We start from the raw sequence: 26,751 nt of genomic DNA on the forward strand, positions 1-26,751 counted from the left end.
AGGCACAACTGTGAATGCGAGAGGGCACCAGCTCAGGACTGCATCCTCCTGCCATTTCCCTTCCACTCCTCCTTTCTGGAGTCTGACATTAGAAAGCCAGCGAGAAGGAAGATTCAAATAACCAACCCTAATTTCCTGCTTCTCCTTTTCATTGTTCCTGTGGGCTCTTCACCTGCTTTCTGTAAGTACTGATCCTGCAAGCATCACAGCTTACCCAGACGTCCACTACCTTGTAAGACAATTTTGTTTTCTTCTCAGATATTTCACATTCTGGCAATCCGCACAGGGGAACTCACTGGTTGTTCCGTATCTCTGACCTTCCCTCCCTCACGTCTGTATAATCTACATAATCTACCCCCTTTACTCTCTGCTCTCCTTCCTTCCACTCTGCAGCATCAACATGTGTAGCTCTGGCCTCAAAGATGATGAAAGTAAGGCCAGTGTAACTGGTTAGAAATGATGCAGGGCTGACTACGCACAGCAGAGTCTTGCACGCAGTGTGTACAAGGACACAGCTGTGGCTGGTGCGACACACTGTTCATCAGAAACAGGCAAACAAAAGCAGGTCACCGACCACCACTAACTAAACCACTATTCAAAGGTAGTTATGAACACATCATAAAACTTTAAAATACACACCGAAAATTCATATCAACAGAAAAACTTGTGTTCTTGCCTCAAAGATTAGGACCTAAGAGATGTTTAGATCTTATATTAGTTATTAGACCAGATTGCTTCTCATGCCCCACTGGAAATCTATGGTGGTATTTTAGTTCTCTTGGTGCATATTTTAAGAGATTTTTTTAAAATGTGGGCTTAGTTTCGCTAATAACTTCCACTATGCTTCTTTGCCTATAAAATCAAAGGCTCCTTTGGAAGAGGGAAAAGATACATATTTCCTTCTTTTCTTCCCTCATAATAACTGAAGAGCATTTTTCAATATCAACTTCCCATACCACCTTCCCCAAAATCTCAGGTCTGAGACTCGGACCATGAGATATTTTTTCAATCTTGCACATATTCCCCTTTCTCAACTTTCTTTCCAGCTTAGTCCCTGCTTTATCTAATTACTAAGGTTGCTTTGATTGTCTGTTTTATAAATTTATTTTTTTATAAATGTAGCCCATAATTCTAAAAATATTTTAATGCAAATAGAGAAGAACAATTGCCTGTAATGTGACTACCCAGAGCTACCACAGCTAACATTAACATTTTCAAATACTTCTTTAGTCTCTTTCTCCTATGCCTCTTTATATGGATGTAGGCACACTATGTAGAGTGATTTTATACCTGCTTTTTCTAAAAGATGCATAGTATTTTATCCTTGATACGTCATAGTTGACTTCTAATATTGGACTTTCAAGCCGCTTCCCATTTTGTGCCAAAACTAATGCTGTGCTGAACATTCCTATGTATAAATTATCGACTGGATTTCTGATTGCTATCTTAGGATAGATTTATAAAAGTGGGCCAAAGAGATATGACTGTTTTTAGGGTTTTTAATGTGTATTGCCAATCTGCCTCCCTGAAAGTTTGTACAGATGTTCACATCCACCATCACTGTGTGAGAATGCCAGTTTTACCGTAGACTTTTGGTATCATCAAGTGTTTTTACCTACAGTGTTGACAGGGAAACTCAGGTTACTTTATTTGGCGTATCTTTAAAAAAGTTACAGAATTTTTTTTTCATGTTAGTTAACTACTTTGCATTCTTTGTGAATTATCTCTTCATATTTGTCCATTTTTAATGAGGTTTAATGTTTTTTCACAGTTTGCATAAACATTTTAAACGTTAAGTACATTAGTCATTTCATAGTTGTGATAGGTATTTTCCATATGCTCATTGATTTTTAATTATATTTATGTTGTTTTTGGTGAACAGAAATCTAGATTTTAGAATAGTTAAACCTGTGCAATTCTTTCTTTGTAGTTTCCATTTGCTCTTAAGTTCCAAATTTTATTTTTCACTCATAAATCAAATATATCCTTTTTTCCAGATCTTTGATTCTTTTTATGGTTTTACCTTTCACTCTTGGATCCACGTGAAATTTATTTTGGTATGTGGAGTGAGATGAGGACCTAAAATAGTTTTATTTCTCTTTTCTAGTTAGCTAATCAATTGCTTCAACATTAGTTAATGAAGAACGCTTTCAGGACGCAAAACAAATGTCTCTTCTGAAGACAGGCTTTCCCCGACCCTATAATCTAGTCATCACTTCCTCCTGCCAGTTTCTCTCCCTCACTCACCCTGTTTATTTCCTTCCCAAAGCTTTTCAAAAAGTATAATTATCTTTTAAAAAATAGTTTGGTGTTTGCCTTCCGAACTAGAGTACAAGCTCAATGAGAGCAGGCACCTGGTTTGTCCTGGCACTGATTCCCCGGGGCCTCTGATTCAGGCGGTCATCCAAAATGTTTCACTAATAGAGTTACAAGATGAAATGCTGACCCCATCAGTCGAAGTGGGTGGCAAATTGCCTTTGTAATTGCAGAAGAGAGGGCTGGAGCAGGAAAACTAACCATTGACAGCCAAAGGCAAGGCAATCACTAGTTTCTGGTACTACTGATTCTCAAACGCTGAATCTTGTGAATCTTAGCTGCCCATAAACTGGACCATGGACTCCTGCCAACAGAAACCAAATGAGATTAGCTAGGCGTGGTGGCGGGAGGCTGAGGCAGGTGAATTGCTTGAACCCGGAAGGCAGAGATTGCAGTGAACCAAGATGGTGCCACTGCACTCCACCCTGGGCGACAGAGCGAGACTCTGTCTCAAACAAACAAATTAGGATGGGTCATTTGTAGACATTTTCTCATTTTTAAGGATCTTCTTCTCCCTCTAAACTTTATGTAACCTTTGTACCCACTTGGATTATCTGCTAGTGAGAGCTAATAATCAACAAAACAATTGCACAAATAGCAAGTTAACTAATATTAATGGAATCATTTAAACAGCTATCTCAGTGGCTTGTTAACCGGGTGCCTGGACTCATGCTTCTGACTTTATGTTACAGTCTCATGGTATAGTCCTATTTCGTCTGATAAAGCTGTTTTATTTACATGGAATAATTAAGTAAATCAAAACATCACAGCATTCATAAAAAACTTGGTGGTTGGGATGGCTGTCCACAGAAAATACTGTGAAATCCAGGAGCTGCCACCACCTATATGCACTGTTGAAAAACACTGCAGTAGCCCTGTTTTGAAAAAAATTAGAACCTGGACTTCATGTTTCTGTCGAAGGAAAAATGACGCATTTCCCTTTCTTCTTCCCTTTTTATTTTTGTGACAGCCACACCCAAACCATGAACACAATGATCTTCAATGTGTTCCACCAGAAATATTTTAGCCAGGACTGGTGGCCTCCGACAAGTAAACCTGCACCCTTGTTCTATGCCCTGGCAAGTTCCATTGCCCTGGCTTTATTCTGCTAACATTTCCTTCCCAGTTCTCCTCTCTCCATTCAGGCGACACACCCAACCATCTCTACCTGACTCTCCATCAATTCCCGTTTATCCCCCTGAGCTATAGCTTCAGCATCATGACCAGACCAAACACATCGACCCAGTTTGTGTCAGACCCCAAGCCCTCTGTATATAAGTGAACTTCCTTCAGTCTCACAACAGCCCATGAGGAACGTGACAACTGACGCATCACAGATGAGGATGTGAGGATCAGGCTGGCTACGTAACTTGCCAGGGTCACATGACTTGTGAGTGGCAGAACAGCGACATGCTCCCAGGTCATCTGGCTCTAAAACCCATGCTCCTTACCACCACACTGTGCTACCTCTCAACAGGGCAGCTGCATCCTGGAGTCATCACAACCAAACATAAATGAGGCCAGCTTCCTAGAGTTCATCTCTGGGAATGAACCCTGGCACTATTTGTCTTCCTAGAATTTCACTACTGTCAAGCTGGTAGCCTGGGCTTAACTTCTCTGAGCCTCAGTTTTCTCTCTATAGTAGTAATAATTTAAATAATACTTGCCAGGTCATGTTCTAAGTGCCATGCACAAATTACTTCATTTAATTTCCATAACATCTACAAAATAAGTTATATAATTAGAGCCATTTTACAGATGAGAAATCTAGGCAGAAGGATGTTAAGTAACTAAGGTCACACAGCTGGTGAATGGAAGAGCAGGGTCTTGAACCCAGAAGCCATAGCTTCAAGGTCCATGCTCAGAACCAGTATTCCACACTATCTTCACTACGTCAAATGGGAACAGTGACAATAATGTCCACACAAGGGTGTTGTGAAGATTAAATGAGTAAATGCATGTAAAGGGCCAGGCCTCCAGTTAGAGGTGGATCCTCACGGTGATTAACAATGCAGCCTGACAGGCTCCACCATTCACTGACTGTGCAAACTTGGGCAAGTTATTGACCCTCACTAGGCCTGTTTTCTTCTCTGGAAAATGAAGATGAAAACATAACTCTACCCCACATGGTTATAAGAAATTAATAAGATAATACCTGTTAAGTGCCTAGCACAAAGCCTGGCATATAGTAAATTCTCAAGAGATTTGAGGTCTGTTTTTAATTATTAATAAGTTCTCACTAAAATTAGATTCCTTCTCAGACACCTTCCACTGATCAAAGAGTCTTATCAAAGCAAGTTCTTCCCTCCCTGGTCCCCTTTGGCTTTCTGAAATCATTATGAAAAGAAAGGCCCTAGGAACCCAATAGCTTACCTGGTTTTTTCTTTTAATATTCTACTCTGCAAAATCTGCAAAGTGTGTAATGTTTAACAGCAGCAAAATTAAAACATGTAAGTTCCATGAGGCAGTCCTCAGGGCCATGATAGCAACTGCTGCTGGTGGTGCCTGGTGGGGAAGGGGCTGCCAAACTATGCGTCTGACCAAGGACTAATATCCAGAATCTACAAGGAACACAAACAACTCAACAAGAAAAAACCACCCCATTAAAAAGTGGGCAAAGGACATAAACAGACATTTTCCAAAGGAAGACATACAAGTGGCCAAGAAACATATGAAAAAATGCTCAACATCACTAATCACCAGAGAAATGCAAATTAAAACCACAATGAGATACCATCTTACACCAGTCATAATGACCATTATTAAAAAGTCTAGGCCAGGCATGGTGGCTCATGCCTGTAATCTTAGCGCTTTGGGAAGCCAAGGCGGGCAGATCATGAGATCAGGAGATTGAGACCATCCTGGCCAACATGGTGAAACCCCATCTCTACTAAAAATACAAAAATTAGCTGGGCATGGTAGCGCGTGCCTATAGTCCCAGCTACTCAGGAAACTGAGGCAGGAGAATCGCTTGAACCTGGGAGGCGGAGGTTGCAGTGAGCTGAGATCACACCACTGCACTCCAGCCTAGGCGACAGAGCAAGACTCCATCTCCAAAAAAAAAAAAAAAAAAAGTCTAAAAACAACAGATATTGTCAAGGATGTAGAGAAAAGGGAATGCTTATACACTGTTGGTGGGAATGCAAATTAGTACAACTTTTAGGGAAAACAGTATGGAGATTTCTCAAAGAACTGAAAATAGGACTACCATGCAATCCAGCAACCCAGGGTATCATATTTATTGATTTGCATATGTCGAACCATCCTTGCATCCCTGCAATAAATCCCATCTGATCATAGTGTATTACCTTTTTGATGTTCTGTTGAATTGGATTTACTAGTATTTTGTTGAGGATTTTTGCATCTACATTCATCAGGGATATTGGGCTGTGTTTTCGTTTTCTGTTGTGTCCTTGTCTGATTTTTGGTATCAGGGTGACCCCGACCTCAGAGAACGAGTTAGGGAGAATTCCTTCCTCCTTGATTTTTGTAATAGTTTCAGGATTATTCATATTAGTTTTTCTTTGTATGTTTGGTAGAATTTGGCTGTGAATACATCTAGTCTTAAACTTTCTTGGGAGTTTATTATTGAGTCAATCTCACTACTCGTTATTGGTCTGTTTATAAGTTCTGTTTCTTCCTGGTTCAATCTTGGGGGTTTTTGTGTTTCCAGGGATGTATCCATTTCCTCTAGTTTTTCTAGTTTGTGAGCATGTAGTTGTTCATAATAGTTCTTGATGATCTTTTGTATTTCTATGATATCAGTTGTAATGTCTTTTTCACTTCTGATTGTGTTTATTTGGATCTTCTCTCTTCTTGGTTAGTCTAGCTAGTGGTTTATCAATTTTGTTTATTTTTTCAAATAATCAGCTTTTAGTTTCATTGATCCAAAGAACTAATAAAGAACTTTTAGTTTCATTGATCCTTTGTAAATTTTTTGTCTCTATTTCATTTACTTCTGCTCTGATCTTTGCTATTTCTTTTCTGCTAACTTTGGATTTGGTTTGTTCCTTTTCTAATTTCTTGAGGTGCAATGTTAGGTTGTTAATTCATGATATTTCTACTTTTTTGATTTAGGCATTTAATGCTATAAACTTCCCACTAAGCACTTCTTTTGCTGTAACCTGCAGGATTTAGTACTATGTGGTTTTGCATTCATTTCAAAGATGTTTTTAATTTGTCTTAATTTCTTCATTGACCCAGTAATTGTTCAGGAGCATGCTGTTTAATTTCCATGTATCCATATAGTTTCCAAAGTTCCCCTTGGTATTGATTTCTAGTTTTATCCTACTGTGGTCTGAGAAGATACTTGATATAATTTCAATTTTTAAAAAGTTTGTTAAAACTTCTTTTGTGGCCTTACATGTGATCTATCTTGGAGAATGTTGCATGTGCTGACAAAAATAATGTATATTCTGTAGTTGTTGGGTAGAATGTTTTATAAGTCCATTTGGTCTAAAGTTCAATTTAAATACAATGTTTCTTTGTTAATTTTCTGTCCCAATGATCTGTTAAGTGTTGTGAGTGTAGTGTTAAAGTCCCCTACAATTATTGTATTGCTGTCTACCTCTTTCTTTGGTGATATTTGTTTTGTGAATCTGGGTGCTTAAATGTTGGGTACATATATATTTAGAACTGTTATATCCTCTTGCTGAATTTATCCCTACATCGTTACACAATGACCTTCTTTATCTTTTTTTTCTTACTACTTTTAATTTAAAGTCATCTGTTTTATCAGACGTAAGTATAGCTATGCCTGCTTGCTTTTGGTTTCTAATTACATGGAATATCTTTCTGCACTCCTTTGTTTTCAGTCTATATGTCTTTATGGGTAAGGTTAGTTTCTTGTAAGCAACATGTAGTTGGATCATGTTTTTTAATCCATTCTGCCAATCTGTATCTTTGAAGTGGAGCATTTAATCCATTTACATTCAAGGTTAATATGGATCTGTGAGACTTTGTTTCTGTTATATTATTGTTTTCAAGTTGTTTTATAAATTGTCTTTGCCTTTTTGACTTTGTGTTTTAATGAATTTCCTTTGTATGATTGTTTTATACAAACTATGAGTTTTATATTTCTGTATGTTTTTGTGATGGTGAATGTCAACCTTTTGGCTGGGCATGGTGGTTCATGCCTTTAATCCCAGTGCTTTGGGATGCTAGGCAGGGGGATTAATTGATGCCAGGCAAGGGGATTAATTGATGTCAGGAGGTCAAGAACAACCTGTGCAAAATAGCAAGATCCTGTCTCTACAAAAAAATTAAAAATTAACCGGGCATGGTGACATGTGTCTGTAGTTCTAGCTACTCAAAAGGCTTAGGCAGGAAGACTGCTTGAGCCCAGGAGGTCAAGGCTGCAGTGAACTATGATTGCACTACTGCATTCCACCTTGAGTGACAAAGAAAGACCCTGCATCAAAAATAATTAAAAACACCATTCATTTCAATGTTTAAGATCCTTTTGAGCATTTCCTGTAGTACCAGTCTAGTGGTGACAAATTCCCTCAGCATTTGCTTGTATGGGAAGGACTTTATTTCTCCTTTCATAAAGCTTATTCTGGCAGGATACAAAATTCTTGGCTGACAGACACTTTGTTTTTTTGGTTTTTTTTGGTTTTTTTCTTTAGCACTCTGAAAATGCCATCCCCATGTCTTCTGGCATGTAAGGATTCTGCTGAAAAGTCCTCAATTAGTCTGATGTGATTTGGGATTTCCTTTATAGGTGACTAGTCACTTTTGCTGATTTTAAAATTCTTTCTTTCACTTGACTTCAGACATTTTGAATATGCCACGGTGAGGTCCTTTTGCAGTGTATTTTCCTGGGGATCACTGGGCCTCCTGTATCTGGATGTCTATTTCTTTAAATATGTTTTCCAAACTTTCTAATCTCTCTTCCCCTTCAGAAATACCAATAATTCATAAGTTCAGTTACTTCTTGTAGTCCCAGAAATCTCAAAGGCTTTAGTCATTCTTTTTTTATCCTTTTTTCCTTATTTTGTCTGACTGGATTATTTCAAAAGTCCTGTCTTCGAGTTCTGAGATTCTTTCTTCTGCTTGGTGTAGTCTACTATTGAAGTTTTTGAGCATATGATGTATTTCCTTCAATGAATTTTTCAGTTCCAGAATTTCTGCTTGTTTTTATTTAACATGTCTATCTCCTTGATAAATTTCTCATTTATATCCTGGATTAATTTTCTGATTTCTTTGTATTAGTTTTCAGATTTCTCTTGTACCTCATTGAGCTTCTTTAAAATCCATATTTTGAATTATTTATGTGGCATTTTGAAGAATTCTCTTTGATTGGGATCTCCTGCTGCTGGACAGTTGTTGTGGTCCTTTGATGATTGTTATGGTTTGACTGTGTCCCCACCCAAATCTCAACTTGAATTGTAGCTCCCATAATTCCCACATGTTGTGAGAGGGGACCCAGGTAATTGAATCATGGGGGCTGGTCTTTCCCATGCTATTCTCATGATAATGAATAAGTCTCATGAGATCTTATGGGTTCATCAGGGTTTCCGCTTTTGCTTCCTCCTCATTTTCTCTTGCTGCCACCATGTAAGAAGTGTGTTTCACCTCCTGCCAGGATTCTGAGGCCTCCCTTGCCATGTGGAACTGTAAGTCCAATTAAACCTCTTTTTCTTCCCAGTCTCAAGTATGTCTTTATCAGCAGTGTGAAAATGGACTATTACAATGGTGTCATATTTCTCTGCTTTTACATGTTTCCTGTATCCTTTCATTGATTTCTTTGCATCTGATGTAGCAGTTGCTTGTTCCAATTTTTTGAAATTGCTTTCATAAGGGGGAATTTTTTCCTGAGGATGTATGTATGTTGTTGATTAAGACACTTTGACTTTGATTTTGGATGCCTGCAGCAGTGTGATCTTTCTATGACTTCTTCGGCAGTACCTAGGGTCAGTGGTCTCTGTGATTTCCTCAGTGGGATAGAGTACAGTAATTAGCTGAGACTAAGTCCCCAGAAGTTTAGCTGGGGACTTGGATGCCAAGTTGGATGCCTTTGGGCCTGAGTGGTGGCAACAGTGGGATTAGTGTGCCATTTTTAGTCCCCACAGCAGCTTATGCTGGCTCTGATGGTTAGTGGGTCCTGGAGGTCTGATTCTTGGGCCTCCACATGGCTTGCTTAGAAGCTAGTAGTGGGAGTGGTGAGCCTAGTGTGTGGGCATGATCTCTAGCCCCTGAGCAGGTGGTGTCATGTGAGTTATGGCAGTAGCAGCGTTAAAGCAGCCAACTGGGATCCAAGCAGTCCATGTTGGTGTTGCTGGAAGCTGTGATGGGTTGGGTGAGCTACTCTCCAGTCTCACAGCCACCTGTAGCAGGGTGGTGGGCATTGTTCTAAGTGTGCTTAGGAGAGCTTGGTCTTCCCTGTCCCTTTCCTACCTGGGTGGCAGCTGCAGCCACATTGCCTCACATTCAGACTGATTGTGAATCAGCATTAAACTCTCAAAATGGTGCCAGCTGTGGGCCTGTGACCAGAGAAGGTGGGGCCCCTCTCAGGTGAGCAGCATGGGCAAGAAACTGTAGGGAGTGTGGTCTACTTGAGTCGGTCTCATAGCAACCTGTAGCAGGCACTGGGTATTGTCCTAGGTATGTGTGGGAGAGCATGGATTCCTTGTCCCTCCTTGGCTGGGCAGCAGCTGCAGCCACATCAAGTTGAACTCATCAAGAAGTGGTGTACAACCCAGCATTAAACTCTCAAAATGGCACCTTGGGCCTGTGACCAAGAGGGCAGGGCTCCTTCCAGGGAGGCAGCATGGGCAAGAAGCTGTGGGGAAGGAGGTCTGCTCGCATTTCAGTCTCAACAGCAGCATGTCGCAGAGCAGTGGGTATTGACCTAGATGCGCATAGGTGTAGGGTCCAGCCCCGTAGGGTCAGTGGGTTTTTCTCCCCATGTGCGGAGATGAGAGATTGTAGAAATAAAGACACAAGACAAAGAGATAAAAGAAAAGACAGTTGGGCCCAGGGAACCACTACCACCAAGACGCAAAGACCAGTAGTGGCCCTGAACACCAGGCTGTGCTGATGTTTATTGGATACAAGACAAAGGGGCAGGGTAAGGAGCGTGAGTCATCTCCAATGATTGACAAGGTCACGTGAGTCACATGCCCACTGGACAGGGGACCTTCCCTGTCTGGCAGCCACGGTGGAGAGACAGAGAGCGAGAGAGAGAGGACACAGCCTACGCCATTATTTCTTCATATTAGAGGTTTTTAATACTTTCACTAATTTTGCTACTGCTATCTAGAAGACAGAGCCAGGTGTACAGGATGGAACATGAAAGCGGACTAGGAGTGTGACCACTGAAGCACAGCACAGGGAGACAGTTAGGCCTCCAGATAACTATGGGCAGGCCTGACTGATGTCAGGCCTTCCACAAGAAGTGGAGGAGTAGAGTCTTCTCTCAACTCCCCTGGGGAAAGGGAGACTCCCTTTCCCAGTCTGCTAAGTAGCGGGTGTTTTTCCTTGGTACTGACGCTACCGCTAGACCACAGTCCACTTGGTAATGGGCATCTTCCCAGACGCTGGCGTTACCGCTAGACCAAGGAGCCCTATGGTGGCCCTGTCTGGGAATAACAGAAGGCTCGCACTCCTGTCTTCTGGTCACTTCTCACTACGTCCCCCCAGCTCCTATTTCTGTATGGCCTGGTTTTTCCTAGGTTATGATTGTAGAGTGAGGATTATTATAATATTGGAATAAAGAGTAATTGTTACAAACTAATGATTAATGATATTCATATATAATCATATCTATTATCGATATCTAGTATAACTATTCTTATTTTATATATTTGATTATACTGGAACAGCTCATGCCCTCGGTCTCTTGCCTCGGCACCTGGGTGGCTTGCCGCCCACAATAGGACAGCCTGAGTTCCCTGTTAATCCTTGGCTGGGTGGCAGCTATAGCTGCACCAGCCCAATCTCAGTTCCAGGGAGAGGTGCAGCCCAATATTAAACTCTCAGAATAGCAACTGGAGCCTGAGACCAGAGAGGGTGGAGCACCTTAAAAGTAAGCAGCATTGGCAACAAGCTGTGGAACACTACAGGCCAGTCACATCTCGGTCTCACAGTAGCCCACGGCAGGGCAGTGGGTCTTGTCCTAGATATGTGTAGGATGGCCTGATTTCCCTATCCTTCCTTAGCCAGGAGGCAGCTGTAGCCTCATCAGCCCAAACTCAGGCTGGGTGGGGGTGCAGCCCAGCATTAAACTCTCAAAATGCCACTTTGGGCCTGGGATCATAGTGTCCCTCCCAGACAAGCAGTGCGGAAAAGAAGTTGTGGGGAGAGGCGTGTACTCACATCTGTCTCAATAGCAGCACACAGAAGGACAGCAGACCCTCCCAGGGGGGCAGGGGAGCACCTGCTCTCCTGTCTCCCTCCTTGGAGCAGCTCGGGAGCAAGAGCCATGTCTGTAGAGTCCCAGTATCTAAGCTCTCAAAATGGCACCCTGCTGAGGCTGCTCCAAGTTCAGATGCATGTGAGATTTTGTATTGGTTTCCTTTCTGGAGCAATGCCTCTGTGCAATGTTAGGCAGCTCCGAATGTCAGGCCCAGGCCCTGGCCCAGTGGGGTCAAGGTGTCCTTCCATGGCCAAGATTGTAGAAGTTTGTTTTGGAGCCCTAGGGGGTTCTCTCTTACTGTTTCCCCACATCAGGAGCCTCTCCCGACTCTCAGTCAGTTCCCAGCTGGGCAAGCTGCCTCAAACCCTCTCCTTCCTTCTCATGTTTCCCGTATCTTTTATGGTTTATCCTAGCATTCTCTCCTAGACAATCTGTTCAAAATGGACCCACTTACCATTCTGGTCTCTCACCACGGTGGAGGCACATACTACCTGCGTTTAGATGGCTATCTTGATCCTTTTGAAAATTTCACTCTTTCAATAAGAACCTGACAAATACATAATTTAGAATTAAATGATACAATACTTGTGTCTCTTTCAGCCCCCATCCCATTCTCCCTTATTGGTATGAAAATGTTAGAGATGCCTAAACAAACAAACAAAAAAGCTGCCTTAAATTAATCTCCTGAGAATACTTTCCTTCTATTTCCCTAACTAGGAATTTGTGTCGCCTTTAAGCAGAAATCATCTCCCCTCTAAGGCCCTGCTCAGGCTGTGACTCTCGAGTGACAGTGGTCAAATTACATGACCTGGAGTCTAAATCTGCATCTTGGTCCAGAGGACCTAGTGCAGGAAAGGATTATACTTTACTGTCACAACTACGATGGCAAAAAGCTAACAGCCTTTATTTTTAAAGGGTTCATACAGACCAACAAACAAAAACTGAAACTCAAAATTATTTGTAAAATAGCAAAAGAACTGACAGCACTTCACAAAAGAAGAAATACAAATGGTCAACAAACACTTGAAAATGTTAAACTTTACTCATTATGAAGAAAAACTATCACTGATTCATCATTTGTCATTATCAAAGAATAAAAGACTCAAGAATATGCAATACTGGGGAGGATGGGATGAGACAGGCACTCGCTGAAACTGCTGGTGGAAACATAAGTTGATTCACAAAAGTATTCACCACAGCATTCATAACATAACAAAATAATGTTACAAAGCATCTATGTATAAACCATAAACTTTGATACAGCTATCTGGAGCCCTTAAAATAGTGTTTAGGTAACATTTCTAGTTCACGTAGAATGATGTTCACGAAGTGGGATACAAACGTATATTTTATGTAACCCCAACGGTGTAAAACAATACTGTAAAAAGAAGTGTGCCGTTCAGAGTGGTTACTTCTACGACCTGAAGTATAAATGACTTTTAGTCTTTTCTCTGCAGTTTCATGTATTTTCCAGTTTCCTGCAATCAGCATGTGTTATTTTATTATAAACAGGAAAAAGTTTATCTCAAAATGGTCACAGTGACTCAGCAGTCTCCCCTTTGCTCTCTGAAGGAAACACTGGCTTACCATTAAAGGGCATTTATAAGCTCATTGTGGTGGAAGTGTCATTATCAGGATTGTTTAAGAAAAGAAAAAAACAAAAACCAGGGTAGGCCTGGGGTTTCCAACCAAAGATCCATATGCTGTCATTGCACAAAGTTTAGGGAAAGAAGCGAGCACTAACCTTCACCCTCTCCATGCACAAGTTCCTGAAGTCTGTCCATAGTTCAATAGAAAGCATGGATGGGCCACGCCAGCACTGTGCTGAACATGCATGTGACATTAAACACAGCTCTCCCTCAAGCAGCTCTGCTGTCCTAAGATGTGTAACCAAGATTTGTACATGAAAGAACTCAGGGAGACTATGTAGCATTTTCATTCACTCATTTAAAAAAAAAAAAAAAAGTGCCTACTGTGTATCAGAATAACAAAACAGATGAAGATTGTTCCTCAGAGATGTGACACTAGAGTGGAGAATAAATCCTAATTTAGAGCTAAACCAGAGTGTGGGCTGAAGGAGCCCAGGAATGCTCAGGCTGCATGGATCGGATTTAGAGAAGCAGAAAGTAGGGTAGGAATTTAGGAGCTGGGGGGTGGCTGAGGATGGGCAGATGGGAATGTATTCATACACAGCCTGAGCAGCTAAGCAGGTGCTGGACTGCACAAGGCAAGAGTGGAAGCTGGGCCTCACTAGAGAATTCCAAGTTCAAGTTCCAAGTCGCACCAGATGGTGGCGAGCCTCATAGGAGCTGGGACTGAATATAAAAAGGTTGAGGGGCCACCACCTTCTCCATATGCCTGGTCCTGGGCTTCTTGGCTCGTTTTGTTTTGCTCTACATTAAAAGGTCAGTTGAGAGAAAATGAGGAAGTCAAAACAAAGGCTCCTGGCACCTGGCAGGAGCTGCCGCAAGGTGGCTGATGCAATCTCCCCCTGAGAAGCCACATTAATTTTTAAAAAGAGAGCTCTGTTTTCAAAGCAAAATGTTTAATAATTTTTTTGGAACCCCAGTGTAACAGAATTCAAATGGGAAAAGTGAGAGGGAGTGTTTAAACAAAGGCATCCCCAAGTCCCTTCCCAGTTGGTCCTGAACAATGGAGGAAGTCAAACCTTCTTTTCCACAGCATGACGTCATAAATCAGAGAAGTCCTGGAAATCTATTCCACACCCTAAAATACCCAAACCCATTAAAAGCACAGATATAGGCTTTTACAAACATTTACTAAATAAGCAAAACCATACAAAATATGTTCCCGATGGCAATTTTTCCTATACCATGGACTCAAAGGGTTAAAACTCCTTATCATCCCAGACTAATGCCACCTTTTCAGTTCCCAGTAAATCCTTCTGTAACAAGTATCATTGCTCCAAGAATCTCTCAACTCCATTCAAACCCAAGTCTTCAGACCCTTGGCCCTCTGGGGCCTCCAGAGCGTTTGAGAAACAGTGCCACCCAAGGCAGCGGCCAGGGCTTCCACTGGGACAGCCCCTCACTCCTCCACTCCGACTGTCCCCACTGGGCTCCTCTGGAGCAAAAGCCATGGGCCGGACTGGGCAGACTGCCCAGTGCTGCTGAGCCCAGAGCAGCGGCATCTGAGGGGAGGTGGTGGCAATGTGGACTCCTTTGCTGTACTCACAGGCCCCAGCTCTTCACTGGCCAGGGTGCCCAGGTCTCTATCAAAGAAGTCACTGGTCAATCTTTATTCTCATTTTTGGCATAGGTCCTTTGAATGGAGCCGCCCTCTCTCTCAGCCTGTTCCATGTTCTTTTTTTACCCCAGTTGGTCCCTTCCTGTAACAAATGCAGTGTGTGGAATGGGACAGACCTTCCAGTCAGCTCTGGGAATGAGGAGGGGGCTTTTCCCCCAGAGGGCTCCCCTCAGAAGCTGATCATCAGGGCTGTGTAGTTTTCAGGTCCCTTTCCAGGGCCACCACTCATTTTGCTGCTGAACACCACCTGGAACTCCTTGCCAGGGCTTCCAGGAGGCCACTTGGTATCATGGCCCCAGTACCTCATGCCTCACAAAGCTTGAAGGTCTGTGTTCCTAGTCACTTCCCGGTGTGAATGCTGTTGTATTAGTCCATTTTCATACTGCTATGAAGAGATGCCTGGTAATTTGTAAAGAAAAAGAGATTTAATGGACTCACATTTCCACATGACTGGGGAGGCCTCACAATCATGACGGAAGGCAAAGGAAGAGCAAAAGCACATCTTACATGGCAGCAGGCAAGAGAACATGTGTAGGGGAACTGCCCTTTATAAAACCATCAGGTATCATGAGACTTACTACCATGAGTACAATATGGGGGAAACCCATCCCCATGATCCAATTACCTCCCACTGGGTCCCTCCCACGATGTGGGGATTATGGGAACTACAATTCAAAATGAGATTTGGGTAGGGACACAGCCAAACCATATCAGCCAAACCTTATCCCATATTGAAAAATACACATATGTAAAGGTACAGTGTGCAGACCACTGTTTCAGAGGCCAACTGGACAAAGCCCTTCTGATTTAAAAAGGAGTGAAAAGAATTTTTTAAAAGAGTATAACAAAGTCGGCACTTTCATATACAACTAGAGGGCCTATGATTAGCAAGTTTTCTGTAGGCCAGTTAGGCAGTATTTAGTAAGATCACTAAAAGATATTTCTACCCTTGATCCAATTATTGCACTTATAGGTAGATCACCTGAGAAAAATCAGATTCCAAACACAATTCACACAGCATCTTCACTGACCACTTATAATGGTGAAAAGTGGAAACAATTTGTCTAATAATAGTGTAATGGATGATTCCACATGAACTATTACATAGCCATTGATCGTGTTTTTGAAGAATATTTAACAGCTTTGAAAAATGTTTACTAAATCTAGAGAAAAACATTACGTTCAACACCATGATTATGTAAAAATACATCAGCACAGGAAGAAAATATTGGTAGACTATTAACAGTGGTTTTATGTGTATGGTGGGATAAAAGGTTATCTTTTTTATTATTTAAAAAATATCTTCTGGCCAGGCATGGTGTAATCCCAGCACTTTGGGAGGCCAAGGTGGGTGGATCATTTGAGGTCAGGAGTTCAAGATCAGCCTGGCCAACATGGTGAAACCCATCTCTACCAAAAATACAAAAATTAGCCAGGCATGGTGGCGGGTGCCTGTAGTCCCAGCTACTCGGGAGGCTAAGGCAGGAGACTCGCTTGACCCCGGGAGGCAGAGGTTGCAGTGAGCCAAGATCACACCACTGCACTCCAGCCTGGGTGACAGAGCGAGACTCCACCTCAAAAACAAACAAACAAACAAAAACTTCTAAGTTTTCTATAATTAACATATACTACTATTGTCAGGAAAAAAATTGTGTTAGTTTTTAAAGTAATGAGTATATGATGGGATTTCATCACCAGGTGACATCTTGTCTTGACCCACTAATGAGTTCCCAGAGCACCACAGGTAAAATCAGAGTGCGTGTGTCAGTGGTCCTTGACCCAGGCTCACCTTCGAATGAGCTGCAGAGCTTCAGAAACACACTAGTGCCCAGCTCTAAGCACGGAAGTTGGGCTCTGATTGATCTGTGGCCCAGCAATGGGTAGTTCTTACAGCTCCCCAGGTGGTTGTCTCGGCAGCTGTGGTGAAAACCAATAGCTTCCTCCACCTTCAAGTCCCCATTAAGGGTGGGCCTTGCCCTTCACCTCAGTCAAAACCCACCTTCAAAAAAGAGCTGAGAAATCCCCTCACTGTTTCCAATGGTTTGTTGTATTTCGACTGAAGCAAAGTCTTTGGCTAAAGAGCACTTCACTCAGTTGAAGATGTTTCACACTTTCAAAGCTGCTTGGGAGAGACTTTTCCTCCAGACCTCAAATCAGAGGGCAGCTAATGACTTATTAGCAAATAGTTCCTGGCACGAGGTTACCTCAGATTTCTGGTCCTTGGCGGAGGGCAGGGTAGGAGGGAAGCTTGTCATGGGTTTATAAGAAATGCCAAAGGGAGAACATGAGCTTGTGAGGACACAGGGGGCAAGCGAAGCAGAGATAGACTGACTGCTGTGACCTCCCCACAGGTCCCCCCGCAGAGGGCAGGAGAGATGGCCAGGCCAAGGCCTCGGTGGGGCGACCAGCCGCTGTTCATGAGCATCATTGTCCTCACAGTTGTGGTCATCTGCCTGATGTTCTACGCTCTCCTCTGGAAGTCTGGGGACCTCATTGACCTGCCCAACCTGCGAATAGGCTTCTACAACTTCTGCCTGTGGAATGAGGATGCCGGCAGCCTACAGTGTCACCAGTTCCCTGAGCTGGAGGCCCTGGGGGTGCCTCTGGTTGGCCTGGCCCTGGCCAGGCTTGGCGTGTACGGGGCCCTGGTCCTCACCCTCTTTTCCTTTCAGCCTCTCCTCCTAGCCTGGTGCAATGGTAATGACAGAGAGTGGCAGCTAGCAGTGGGCTTCCTGGCTGTGTCCTCCATGCTGCTGGCCAGCGGCCTGGGCCTCTTCCTCTCCTATGTGTGGAAGTGGGTCAGGCTCTCCCTCCTGGGGCCTGGGTTTCTAGCTCTGGGCAGCGCCCAGGCCTTACTCATCCTCTTGTTAATGGCCACGGTTATGTTCCCTCTAAGGGCTTACAGGGCTTACAGTGAGCTTGAGAGCTGCTAAAGGCTTATGTGATTGCAAGGGTTCAGTTCCAACCATGGTCGGAGGTGGCACATCTGTTCAGCCATCTCATTTCATAGCTAACACTGATCTCCAGCTCCAGCAGATGGAACCTACTGCAGAGGAGGTGGGGCCCCCGTGTCAAAGAGGCCAAGGGGCAGCAAGGGCAGCCAGGGCACCTGCGGCTTCTTAGTATAGGATTGTCTGTCCTTCACAACTTCCAAGGCTCCCAAGGACTCCCTAAAACCACGCAGCTCATTGTCATACCAATTCCTGCTTTAATTAATGGGTCTGAGCAAATCTTCCTCTAGCTTCAGGAGGGTGGGGAGGGAGTGATTCCTGTCATGAGGTCAGAATTCCAGGCTGATTCACCAAATGCCAAACTGAAACCTAGCAAAGACTTACGGAAACAAATGAGGATATTAAAAGAGCGAGCACCTCAGTGCCTCTGGGGGCCTGCTTAAGGAGCTTCCGCTCAGCCCACGATGGTGAGTGGGCCGCCATAAGTCGTCACTGGGATTCCAACCCCAGAGGTCCAGGAGTGATCTCTGAGTGACTCAACAAAGACAGGACACATGGAGCACAAAGACAAGCCTTGGTTGCTTCAGGGCAGAGGCATCCGCTGGCAAATCACTCCCATGATGAGACCCTGGAGGACACCAAATCCTCGGTGTGATCAGGACTGGACGGTTGCACACATACAAATGCTGCCACCCTCCACTTCTCAGCCCGGAACTGGGAAAGACATTAGCACAACTTAAGCACTGGGGAATTGTGTGTATTTTCCAGCACCTGCACATTGGAAAACCTGTATGGCAAATGATTCACTCATTTATTCCTGTCCAAAGCCACACTGAAAACAAAGGCAGAAACATGTACTCTGGTGTGATCTCTTGTCCTTAGTGTCTCTTTTGGGCTCCTGTCCCTCTTGCTTTATAACTAGCTGCCCAGGAACCAAGGTACATGTGAAAGCAAGGTAGCAGCTTGGGGGAGGGGGCCTGTCTGGCTTACCAGTCCAAACACTGTGGCCTCAACCTCCCAAACACGGCAGAGAACTGTGGGCAGCTCGTTTGCTTTCTAGGCTGGCTGGAGAGGTGGGAGCTCATTGATTGACTCATGATGGAAACTATTTTTTAAACAGGCTTCCTCCAGGAGAGATCATGTGGACTAAACTAGTAATTCCAGTGCACCTGGCAGTGATCCTTTTCTTTGAAAAGTTCTGTCTCTTTGGTTCCAGTAAGTTGGACCACCAAATGACATCATTTTCCCTGGAACCTGGTGACTGACTAACACAGACAGTTGGGATTCCAGAGCCTCAGAGCTGGGAGAGGATGCAGTACATACAGCGGGATTCGAATGGGATCTTGTTTTGAGTCCTGCCTTCTGCACACTCAGAATGGCAGCCCCGAGGCCTGGAGCATCCGGAGACTTCTGGCCTGACATGAATCCGCCAGGCCCAAGAAGGCACAAAGCTAGGAGCACAGAGAGCCCCATTCCCACAGGCGGGTGGCCCAGCAGCACCAGTGGAAGCTCAGCTGTCCTCCAGCTGCTCTCAGCAGAAAGTTGAGTGCACAGTTTATGCCCTAGCTGAAAAAGATCTCCCGGACGTATTTCAACACATCCTCTTCCTCCTCCTCCTCCTCGGGGCTCCTGCTGCAGGCAGAGTTGGAATCCCCTGGCCTCTGGGAAGGGCTGAGGCCTGCAGCCAGTGCCTCTTTCCCACTGTCCTCTTCCTCACTGCTGCTCCCAGAACTTGTGTGAGGCGACATGGAGCAGGGAGGGGAGAGCTCTGGGTTATCAGCACCCACCGGGGCCGGCTGCTCACAGGCCTTTTCCTTTTTGCGGCTCTGCGGAGTACAGGAAACGGCAGGCTCAACATACGTTTTATTTCCCTAACATGCTGATCTGTCTGTCAGTGACTCACGCAGGATGTATCCAGAAGCAACTACAAAGCCAGTGTGATCAGGCCAGGCAATGCACCCATATCCTGAGCACCTACCCTCTCTTCACCCCACTCCTCCCCGCACCCCCTCTTCACAGCTCTTGAAGAAACCAGGACCCACTTGGGAGAGAAGCAAGCAGAGGCATGAGGATTAGTGAGGGGAAAGGAAAAAGAAATGGAAGAAACATGTCTAGAAGGGGCGGTGACAGAATGGAAGGAGCCCAGGATACAAAACCTAGGTGTGGGCCCATGCCTTAGCACTAGGAAAAGCCCCACACCACAGGGTTACTGCAAGGCCCAAATGACATCACACACGCTTTCAAGGCACTGGGTAAACTGCAGAATGCTGTGCAACTCTGAGGCACTGCAATTATTACTGCAGGAAGCCAGGAAGCTCAGCAGCCTCTGCTCAGGAGAGGGGCAACGGTTAAGAAGTCACCTACCCAACTGGGAACCTTTCCAAGAACACAAACAGGTAAAGGCTTCATGTCCCATCCACATACACACTAGCGCGCAGTCACGCTCTCCCTAACACACGCATGCACTCCCGTGCATCTAGCCCCAAAGACTCACCCCGTGAGCACACAACCACATGGGGAGAGGCCTGGGGAACATGGCGACACAAGAGCGAGCCAAGTGGCAGGAGAAAAAGGTAGCCTACAGCAGAGGGTGTCTCTCTTACTGACGGTGACCAAGGGCCTAGTCTAGCTTCTGCCCATGCAGAGTTTCTGGTCATGAGTAAGAGGCTTGGCTGACTTTACCTCAATCAGGATTCCCAGAGCAACATCGACTATCTCGGCCTCATTCATGCAGTACACAGTCCTTGTCGCAGGGTGTCTGAAACAAAGACACGCAAGGCACAGATGACACAGACTCTCAGGTCTCACAAGGACAAAGAAAACAGGAGCAAGAGGGCCTCTTCCCGCCAACTTCCCACAGGAGGCACCAGCACCTCTGAGCCGAGGAGCTTTCTCCAACACGGACACAATTTCCTAAGCCTTGCAGACCGGTGACTGGCACAGGGCTTCATGGAGGCAACACCGGGGTGCCTCCCACCCTCCACCAACCGCCCTACAAGGATCTGGAAGTAGGGAAGGGCTGCCGCCTCTGAAACACACACGTGGATGCAAGAGGAAGGGGACCTCAGGCCGAGGCTGCACTGAGAGGAACCTGAAAGCAGGACCAGACTTAGGGAAAGGCGGCAGCAGTCACATGGGAAGGCTGTCGGTCAGGAAACCTTAGAGGAGGAGGAGCCAGAGAGGGGAACACCGAGTGCTGGGGCCCCGCCCACTTGATGTTGCAGCCTGGAGACTCACCCCACCCCACGCAATTACCGTCATTCAACTCACTCCTCAGCTCCTGACCGCTTGCTGGCCCCGCAGCTGCTGCTCATCTGTCCATCCCTAAAGGGCTGTCCACAGGAGGAGCAGGCACCACTCAGAACAGACCCTACCACTGATCTTGCCCATCTGATGTTACCATGTTTGTTGTAAAGGAAGAGACTCACATTTTGGACAACTGGCCTCAGAGATTGGCTGACATGGAAAACCCATTGTGTGTGTGCTGACAGCAGAGCACTCACCAGTGCAGAGGCAGAAGCGGGTTCCTGTCCTCGAGGTTTAACCCATTTTGCCTCCTGCCCACAGCCCCTCCACCTCCTAAAAGCTCAAGAGATGATCAGACTGAAAACACCTGCCCATCTTGCTGTTCTGCCTACGCTGGAAGACCTGGCCCAGGTCGTGGAGGTCCCTGCTCCACTCGCCAGATTCACAGGAGTTATCTGACCAGAGTTGTCGCACCTTGCTGCTGCCACCGGCACTGCTGCCATTCTCATCCTCTTGGGGGCCTTTGCTGGTGCCACATTCTTGGTAGCCACCTGGGCTGTCAGCCATGAGGGAAGGACCCTCTTTTTAGTCTCGGATTGTAAGGTTTCCATCTCTGTACCTTCTCACAAAGAAAAGTCAGGGCCAAAGCTTAATGACCTGCTTTTTAGTTCAGGAAGGTAAATCCCGTTCTCTCGTCACACCCGGAATTACAGGTCCATTTGTCCTCAGTGGGAGTTGATCTTTGATTCCTACAAAGAATAAAGTTCAGTGAATTCCAATACCTCCAGTCATCAAGCAGTTACCGGCCGGTGCAGGGCAGGCCAAAGGTGACCAAAAGGTGAGCAGGGCCCAGGAGACTCAGACGGCCATTCACAGACATCAGGCAGACGTGATTGTGGGCATGAGAGCGGCTCAGGAGAGAGCCCTCTGACCTCCGCAAAGCGGTGCCCCCTACAGGCAGCCAGAGCCAACCAGAGCTACCTCCTGCAGCCTCTGTGCTGACTGACTCAGCACAGGAGGAAAGGAAGAGGCGGAGGCCCCCAATGTTCCTCCTCATTACCACCCCAAATGCCAGTCCTCGGGATGCCCAGCCCATCTAATCCCTAAAATATCTCTTAATGGCCTCTCCCTCACCTGGTCAACTCGATTTCTCCACTCCTCTGTGGTGGCTCAGTTACATGAAACTGAGGGCATTTTATTTCACAATAAAGTCTCATTGGCCAACACCCCGCCCTTAAGCTAAAGATATTTCTGATTGGTCAAACTTGAACCAGCAATAGGGGCCACGAAGCATAACTGTGCCAGTCTGTGGACTCTGAAGCCCACGCCAGACTCTGATCTAGTTTGGCCTCTCTTCTTCCTATCCCAATTGTTCTGCCTCCAGTCTGCAGTCCTGGAGCTCAGTCCTCACCCAGAGAGATGGAATTGTGACTCAGAGGGCCTAGGTCTCTACCTTCCACTTAGGAATTAAGCCACAAGCTCCTGAAGCAGAGGTATGCCCAGAAAAAAGTAGTCAGCGATAGTCCTCTCTGAATCACAATTTGATAATGTATTGCTCATTCAGAGGGCTGTTTACAACTTAAGAAAAAATATTAGCAGGCCCTCCTCCTAACCTGTATGGCCACGGGGCACACCTTTGCCAATGCCCCCTCATTTCTGTCAAAACTCATTGATATTAGTGACTCCTACTCCCTAAGGCGCCTCGCAAGTGCACTGCTGCAATCTATGTGGACAAATTTGGTTCACCCTGGGGTGCATATTAAGTACATTTCGCAAACGAGGAACTGAGACTGAGTTAACTTGCAGAAGATCACAGAGAAGTTTGAAATCAGCTGGTTGGATTCGCAGCCAGGTCCTGCAGACTCCAGACCCCGCGCCTCCCCGCCCTGCTTCTGGGCCCGAAGGGCAGGCCGCAGCACCTTCCAGAAGCCGGGTCTCCGGGGCACCGCGCTCGCGGACAGACCTCAGTCCCATGCCGGCCGTTCCCTGCCTAAGCGGAAGGGGGCCCCCGCGGGAACGCGATGTGATGCCAGTTCACAGCCCGCCCTCGCTCTTGGGGCCGGTACCCGCTGCTGGACCTGTGGGAGGCCCAGAGGGCCAGTGACTGCGGAGGGGAAGGCGGCGGCGAAGCACCGCAGGGGCCTCGCTGACCCTGCCGCACGCGGGTCAAGGCTGCACCGGCTCCTTCCGACCCGAGGAACAGCGCGCTCCTCCCGCCGGCTACTGGCTTCCCTGCTCTCAGGTTCCCTCTCTCCACTTCTTGTGCCCCTTCTTAGCTTCCAGAGCGGAGCCAGGAGGCAAATTCCGAGCGGTTGTGGGACCCGCGCCCCACCCAGAACTTAAATCCCCACCTTCTTTCCTAGCACCGGAACTCCCCTGGCCTCCTCTGGCCGCCTGCGTCTTCTGCGCGCTCCCGCCTCGTACACTTCCGGTCCTGGCGCGGCTCCCGGACCCCTCGGAGTCCTAGCACCCGGGACACTTCCGGCTCTGGGCAGCTGGCTCACTGGGAGGTCCGCGGGCGCCCCCTGCTGGCCGTGCCTGCGCCCCTTGCTGGCACACGGTTTCCTGCGCACTGCAAACGCGAGGCAGGGCAGCAGGCCTGAGGAAAGTGAGTGTCCATTCCTGGCCCCTGAAGTTAGTGGAAGGGAATGGGAGTGTTTTGGAAAGGCCTCCCGGGAATTCCCTCGGAAACCAGGTGGAGGATCCCTGCTGAGCCAGGCAGCCCTGGAGTGCTGGAGGAGGATGGGAGCCCGGCCTCCATTTGTTATCCTAATGAAGTGGAAAATTAAGAAGATAATAGAATAATAGCATAAGTGTAGCAGGACAAGCTGCAGACAAAACTCCTCAGACACTGAGTTAAAGAAGGAAGGGGTTTATTCAGCCAGGGCCATCAGTAAGACTCCTGTGTCAAGAACCGAGCAATTCCTGTCCCTTTTAAGGGCTTACAACTCTAAGGGGGTCTGCGTGAGAGGGTCCTGATCGATTGAGCAAGCAAGGGGTACGTGACTGGGGGCAGAATGTACCGGTAATGAAATCGGAACAATACAGGATAGGGATTTTCACAGTGCATTGCTATACAATGTCTGTAATCTATAGATAACATAACCGATGAGGTCAGGGGTCGATCTTTAACCACCAGGCCCTGGGTGTGGCCCCAGGCTATCTGCTTGTGGATTTCATTTCTGCCTTTTAGTTTTTACTTTTTCTTTCTTTGGAGGCAGAAATTGGGCATAAGACAATATGGGGGGGTGGTCTCCTCCCTTATAAGTACTAATAGTAAAATTATAGTAAGAGAAATAAAAGCTCATAGAATGAATTGCTGTATTAACCAAAGCTGAAAAGAATTTCAGCCCTCCTGAAGTTAAAGGAGGATATTAACTGCCAGTCCCAAGAAACATTAACTGTATCTGCCCTTCAAATATTTTGTGGGCTCTGTTAAGTTTGTGTTTTCTTTCTTCCCTGCACAGCTACAAGGTCTCACAGTGTGTCCGGAATTGACTGACTTCAAGAATGAAGCCACAGACCTCATTGTGAGTGTAAGAACTTTTACAGTGCTTAAAAGATGGTGAGTCCAGAGTTTGTTCCTTCTGACGTTCGGATATGTTCAGAGTTTCTTCCTTCCGGTGGGTTTGTGGTCTCACTGGTTTCAGGAATAACCTGAAACCACCTCCGCGGTGAGTGTTACAGCTCATGAAGGCAGCTTGGACCCAAACAGTGAGCACCAGCAGGATTTATTGTAAAGAGTGAAGAAACAAAGCTCCACAGGGTGGAACGGGACCGGACCTGGTCGCCACTGCTGGCTGGGGCAGTCTGCTTTTATTCTCTTATCTGACCCTACCCACATCCTGCTGATTGGTCCGTTTTACAGAGCACGTTACAGAGAGCTGGTTGGTCCATTTTACAGAGAGCTGATTGGTCCATTTTGACAGAGTGCAGATTGGTGCATTTACAGTCCCTGAGCTAGACACCAAGTGCTAATTGGTACCTTTACAATCCTTTAGCTAAACGCAGAGTGCTAGACAGAAAAGTTCTGTAAGTCCCCACTAGATTAGCTAGATACAGAGTACTCATTGGTGTATTTACAAACCTTGAGCCAGACACAGAGTGCTGATTGGTGTATTTACAATCCCTTAGCTAGACATAAAGGTTCTCCTAGTCCCCACTAGACCCAGGAGGAGCCCAGCTGGCTTCACCTAGTGGATCCCTCACCAGGGCCGCAGGCAGAGCTGCCCGCCAGTCCCGCGCTGCAGGCCTGCATTCCTCCGCACTTGGGCGGTCTATGGAACTGGGCACCGTGGAGCAGGGGGCGGTGCCCATCGGGGAGGCTCCGGCCACGCGGGAGCCCACCACGGTGGAGGGGGGGTTGGGCATGGCAGGCTGCAGGTCCCTAGCCCTGCCCCACAGGGAGGCGGCTGAGGCCCGGTGAGAATTTGAGCGTGGTGTGGGCGGGCCAGCAGTGCTGGGGGACCTGGCACACCCTCAGCAGCTGCTGGCCCAGCTGCTAAGCCCCTCACTGCCCGTGGGTGGTGGTGCCGGCCGGCCCCTCCGAGTGCTGGACCCTCAGAGCCCAAGCCCGCCTGGAACTCACGCTGTTCCATAAGCACCGCGCACAGCCCCTGTTCCCACCCGCACCTCTCCCTCCACACATCTCCTCAAGCAGAGGGAGCCAGCTCCAGCCTGGGCCAGCCCAGAGAGGGGCTCCCACAGTGCCGTGGCAAGCTGAAGGGCTCCTCAAGCCCCGCCAGAGTGGACGCCGAGGCCAAGGAGGCGCCAAGAGCCAGGGCTGCTGGCACATTGTCACCTCTCAACAAGACAGATAAGAGTAAGTTGCAAACCAAGTTTTCCCAGAGATGTAAGATATGTTGCAAAAGTATCACAAGATAATTAATGGCCTTTGTTCTCGCTTCTGTAAGCCTGCTTCCTGCTTCACGTAATTCCCGCCTCAAAATGCTTAAAAGGCATTTGTTTTCTCTGTTCTATGCTCAGACTTTCTGGATGCAATTCCACTGAGCTGGTGTACACCTAAAAATAAAAACTTTACTGCATCCCATTCTTTGGTTTCTCCTGTCCCTTCATTTCTGCAACATTTCTGGTGCCAAAATCTGGGACTGGAGAGGGCAGATTTCTGTCTCTTTTGCCTGTGGGACTGAGGCTCTGAGGCAGGGGAGACCTGGGACCCTTGGCGCCGACTTTCGGCCTGGAAGGGGATCTGCCCTCCCCGGCCCCAGTGCCCTTCCCGACAGCGCAACAGAACCAGTAAAAATGGACTGCTGGACAGTGACAGGAGCAGCCATCTGAACCATGGTAAGGTTTGGGCCCTAAGGCAGGACCTATCCCATAAGGACGGAAGGGGAGCCTGATCACCTTCCAGGGGGTGAGAACTAAAACTAGTCCGACCCAGAGGGGCTGGAGACAATGGGAGAGACCCATTCATTCGGATGAAACTCACACCCTAACTGATGCAGGATGTGAGAGAGGCTCGCAGATTGGTCAGGAAAGGGAACCAAAGTGGCAAGAGGTGCTCGCCGCTTTAACTAAAGGATAGCAACTGGGAATGGGGGAGGTGAAAGGAAACTGAACATGGCAAGAGGGGCTTCGCCACTTTAACTAAAG

The 26,751-nt window shown here is 46.4% G+C and overlaps 2 protein-coding genes across 11 annotated transcripts; one reads left to right on the top strand and one right to left on the bottom strand.

Moving 5' to 3' along the window:
• On the top strand, nucleotides 1–21,917 carry TMEM140 (transmembrane protein 140). Of its 2 annotated transcripts, XM_045387451.3 has the most exons (3): nucleotides 1–181; nucleotides 3,287–3,395; nucleotides 17,293–21,917. In XM_045387451.3, the coding sequence occupies exons 2-3, from the start codon at nucleotides 3,300–3,302 to the stop codon at nucleotides 17,872–17,874; spliced, it is 678 nt and encodes a 225-aa protein (XP_045243386.1). In that variant the 5' UTR covers nucleotides 1–181; nucleotides 3,287–3,299; the 3' UTR covers nucleotides 17,875–21,917. The 2 variants fall into 2 exon arrangements, with proteins under 2 accessions (XP_045243386.1, XP_065398672.1); XM_065542600.2 differs by lacking the exon at nucleotides 3,287–3,395.
• CYREN (cell cycle regulator of NHEJ) lies at nucleotides 12,553–23,558 on the bottom strand. Of its 9 annotated transcripts, none has more exons than XM_074036047.1 (4): nucleotides 23,490–23,558; nucleotides 21,613–21,887; nucleotides 20,575–20,650; nucleotides 12,553–15,340 (listed from the first exon to the last, which is right to left on the bottom strand). In XM_074036047.1, the coding sequence occupies exons 2-4, from the start codon at nucleotides 21,747–21,749 to the stop codon at nucleotides 15,308–15,310; spliced, it is 246 nt and encodes an 81-aa protein (XP_073892148.1). In that variant the 5' UTR covers nucleotides 21,750–21,887; nucleotides 23,490–23,558; the 3' UTR covers nucleotides 12,553–15,307. The 9 variants fall into 9 exon arrangements, with proteins under 9 accessions (XP_073892148.1, XP_073892145.1, XP_073892146.1 ...); XM_015448078.4 differs by lacking the exon at nucleotides 12,553–15,340 and adding an exon at nucleotides 18,683–19,718 and having other exon boundaries at nucleotides 21,796–21,887; XM_074036041.1 differs by lacking the exon at nucleotides 12,553–15,340 and adding an exon at nucleotides 18,683–19,718.
• Between the last annotated feature and the right edge of the window lie 3,193 nt (nucleotides 23,559–26,751).

The sequence above is a fragment of the Macaca fascicularis genome, chromosome 3, assembly GCF_037993035.2.
Source record: "Macaca fascicularis isolate 582-1 chromosome 3, T2T-MFA8v1.1".
NCBI lineage: Eukaryota > Metazoa > Chordata > Mammalia > Primates > Cercopithecidae > Macaca > Macaca fascicularis.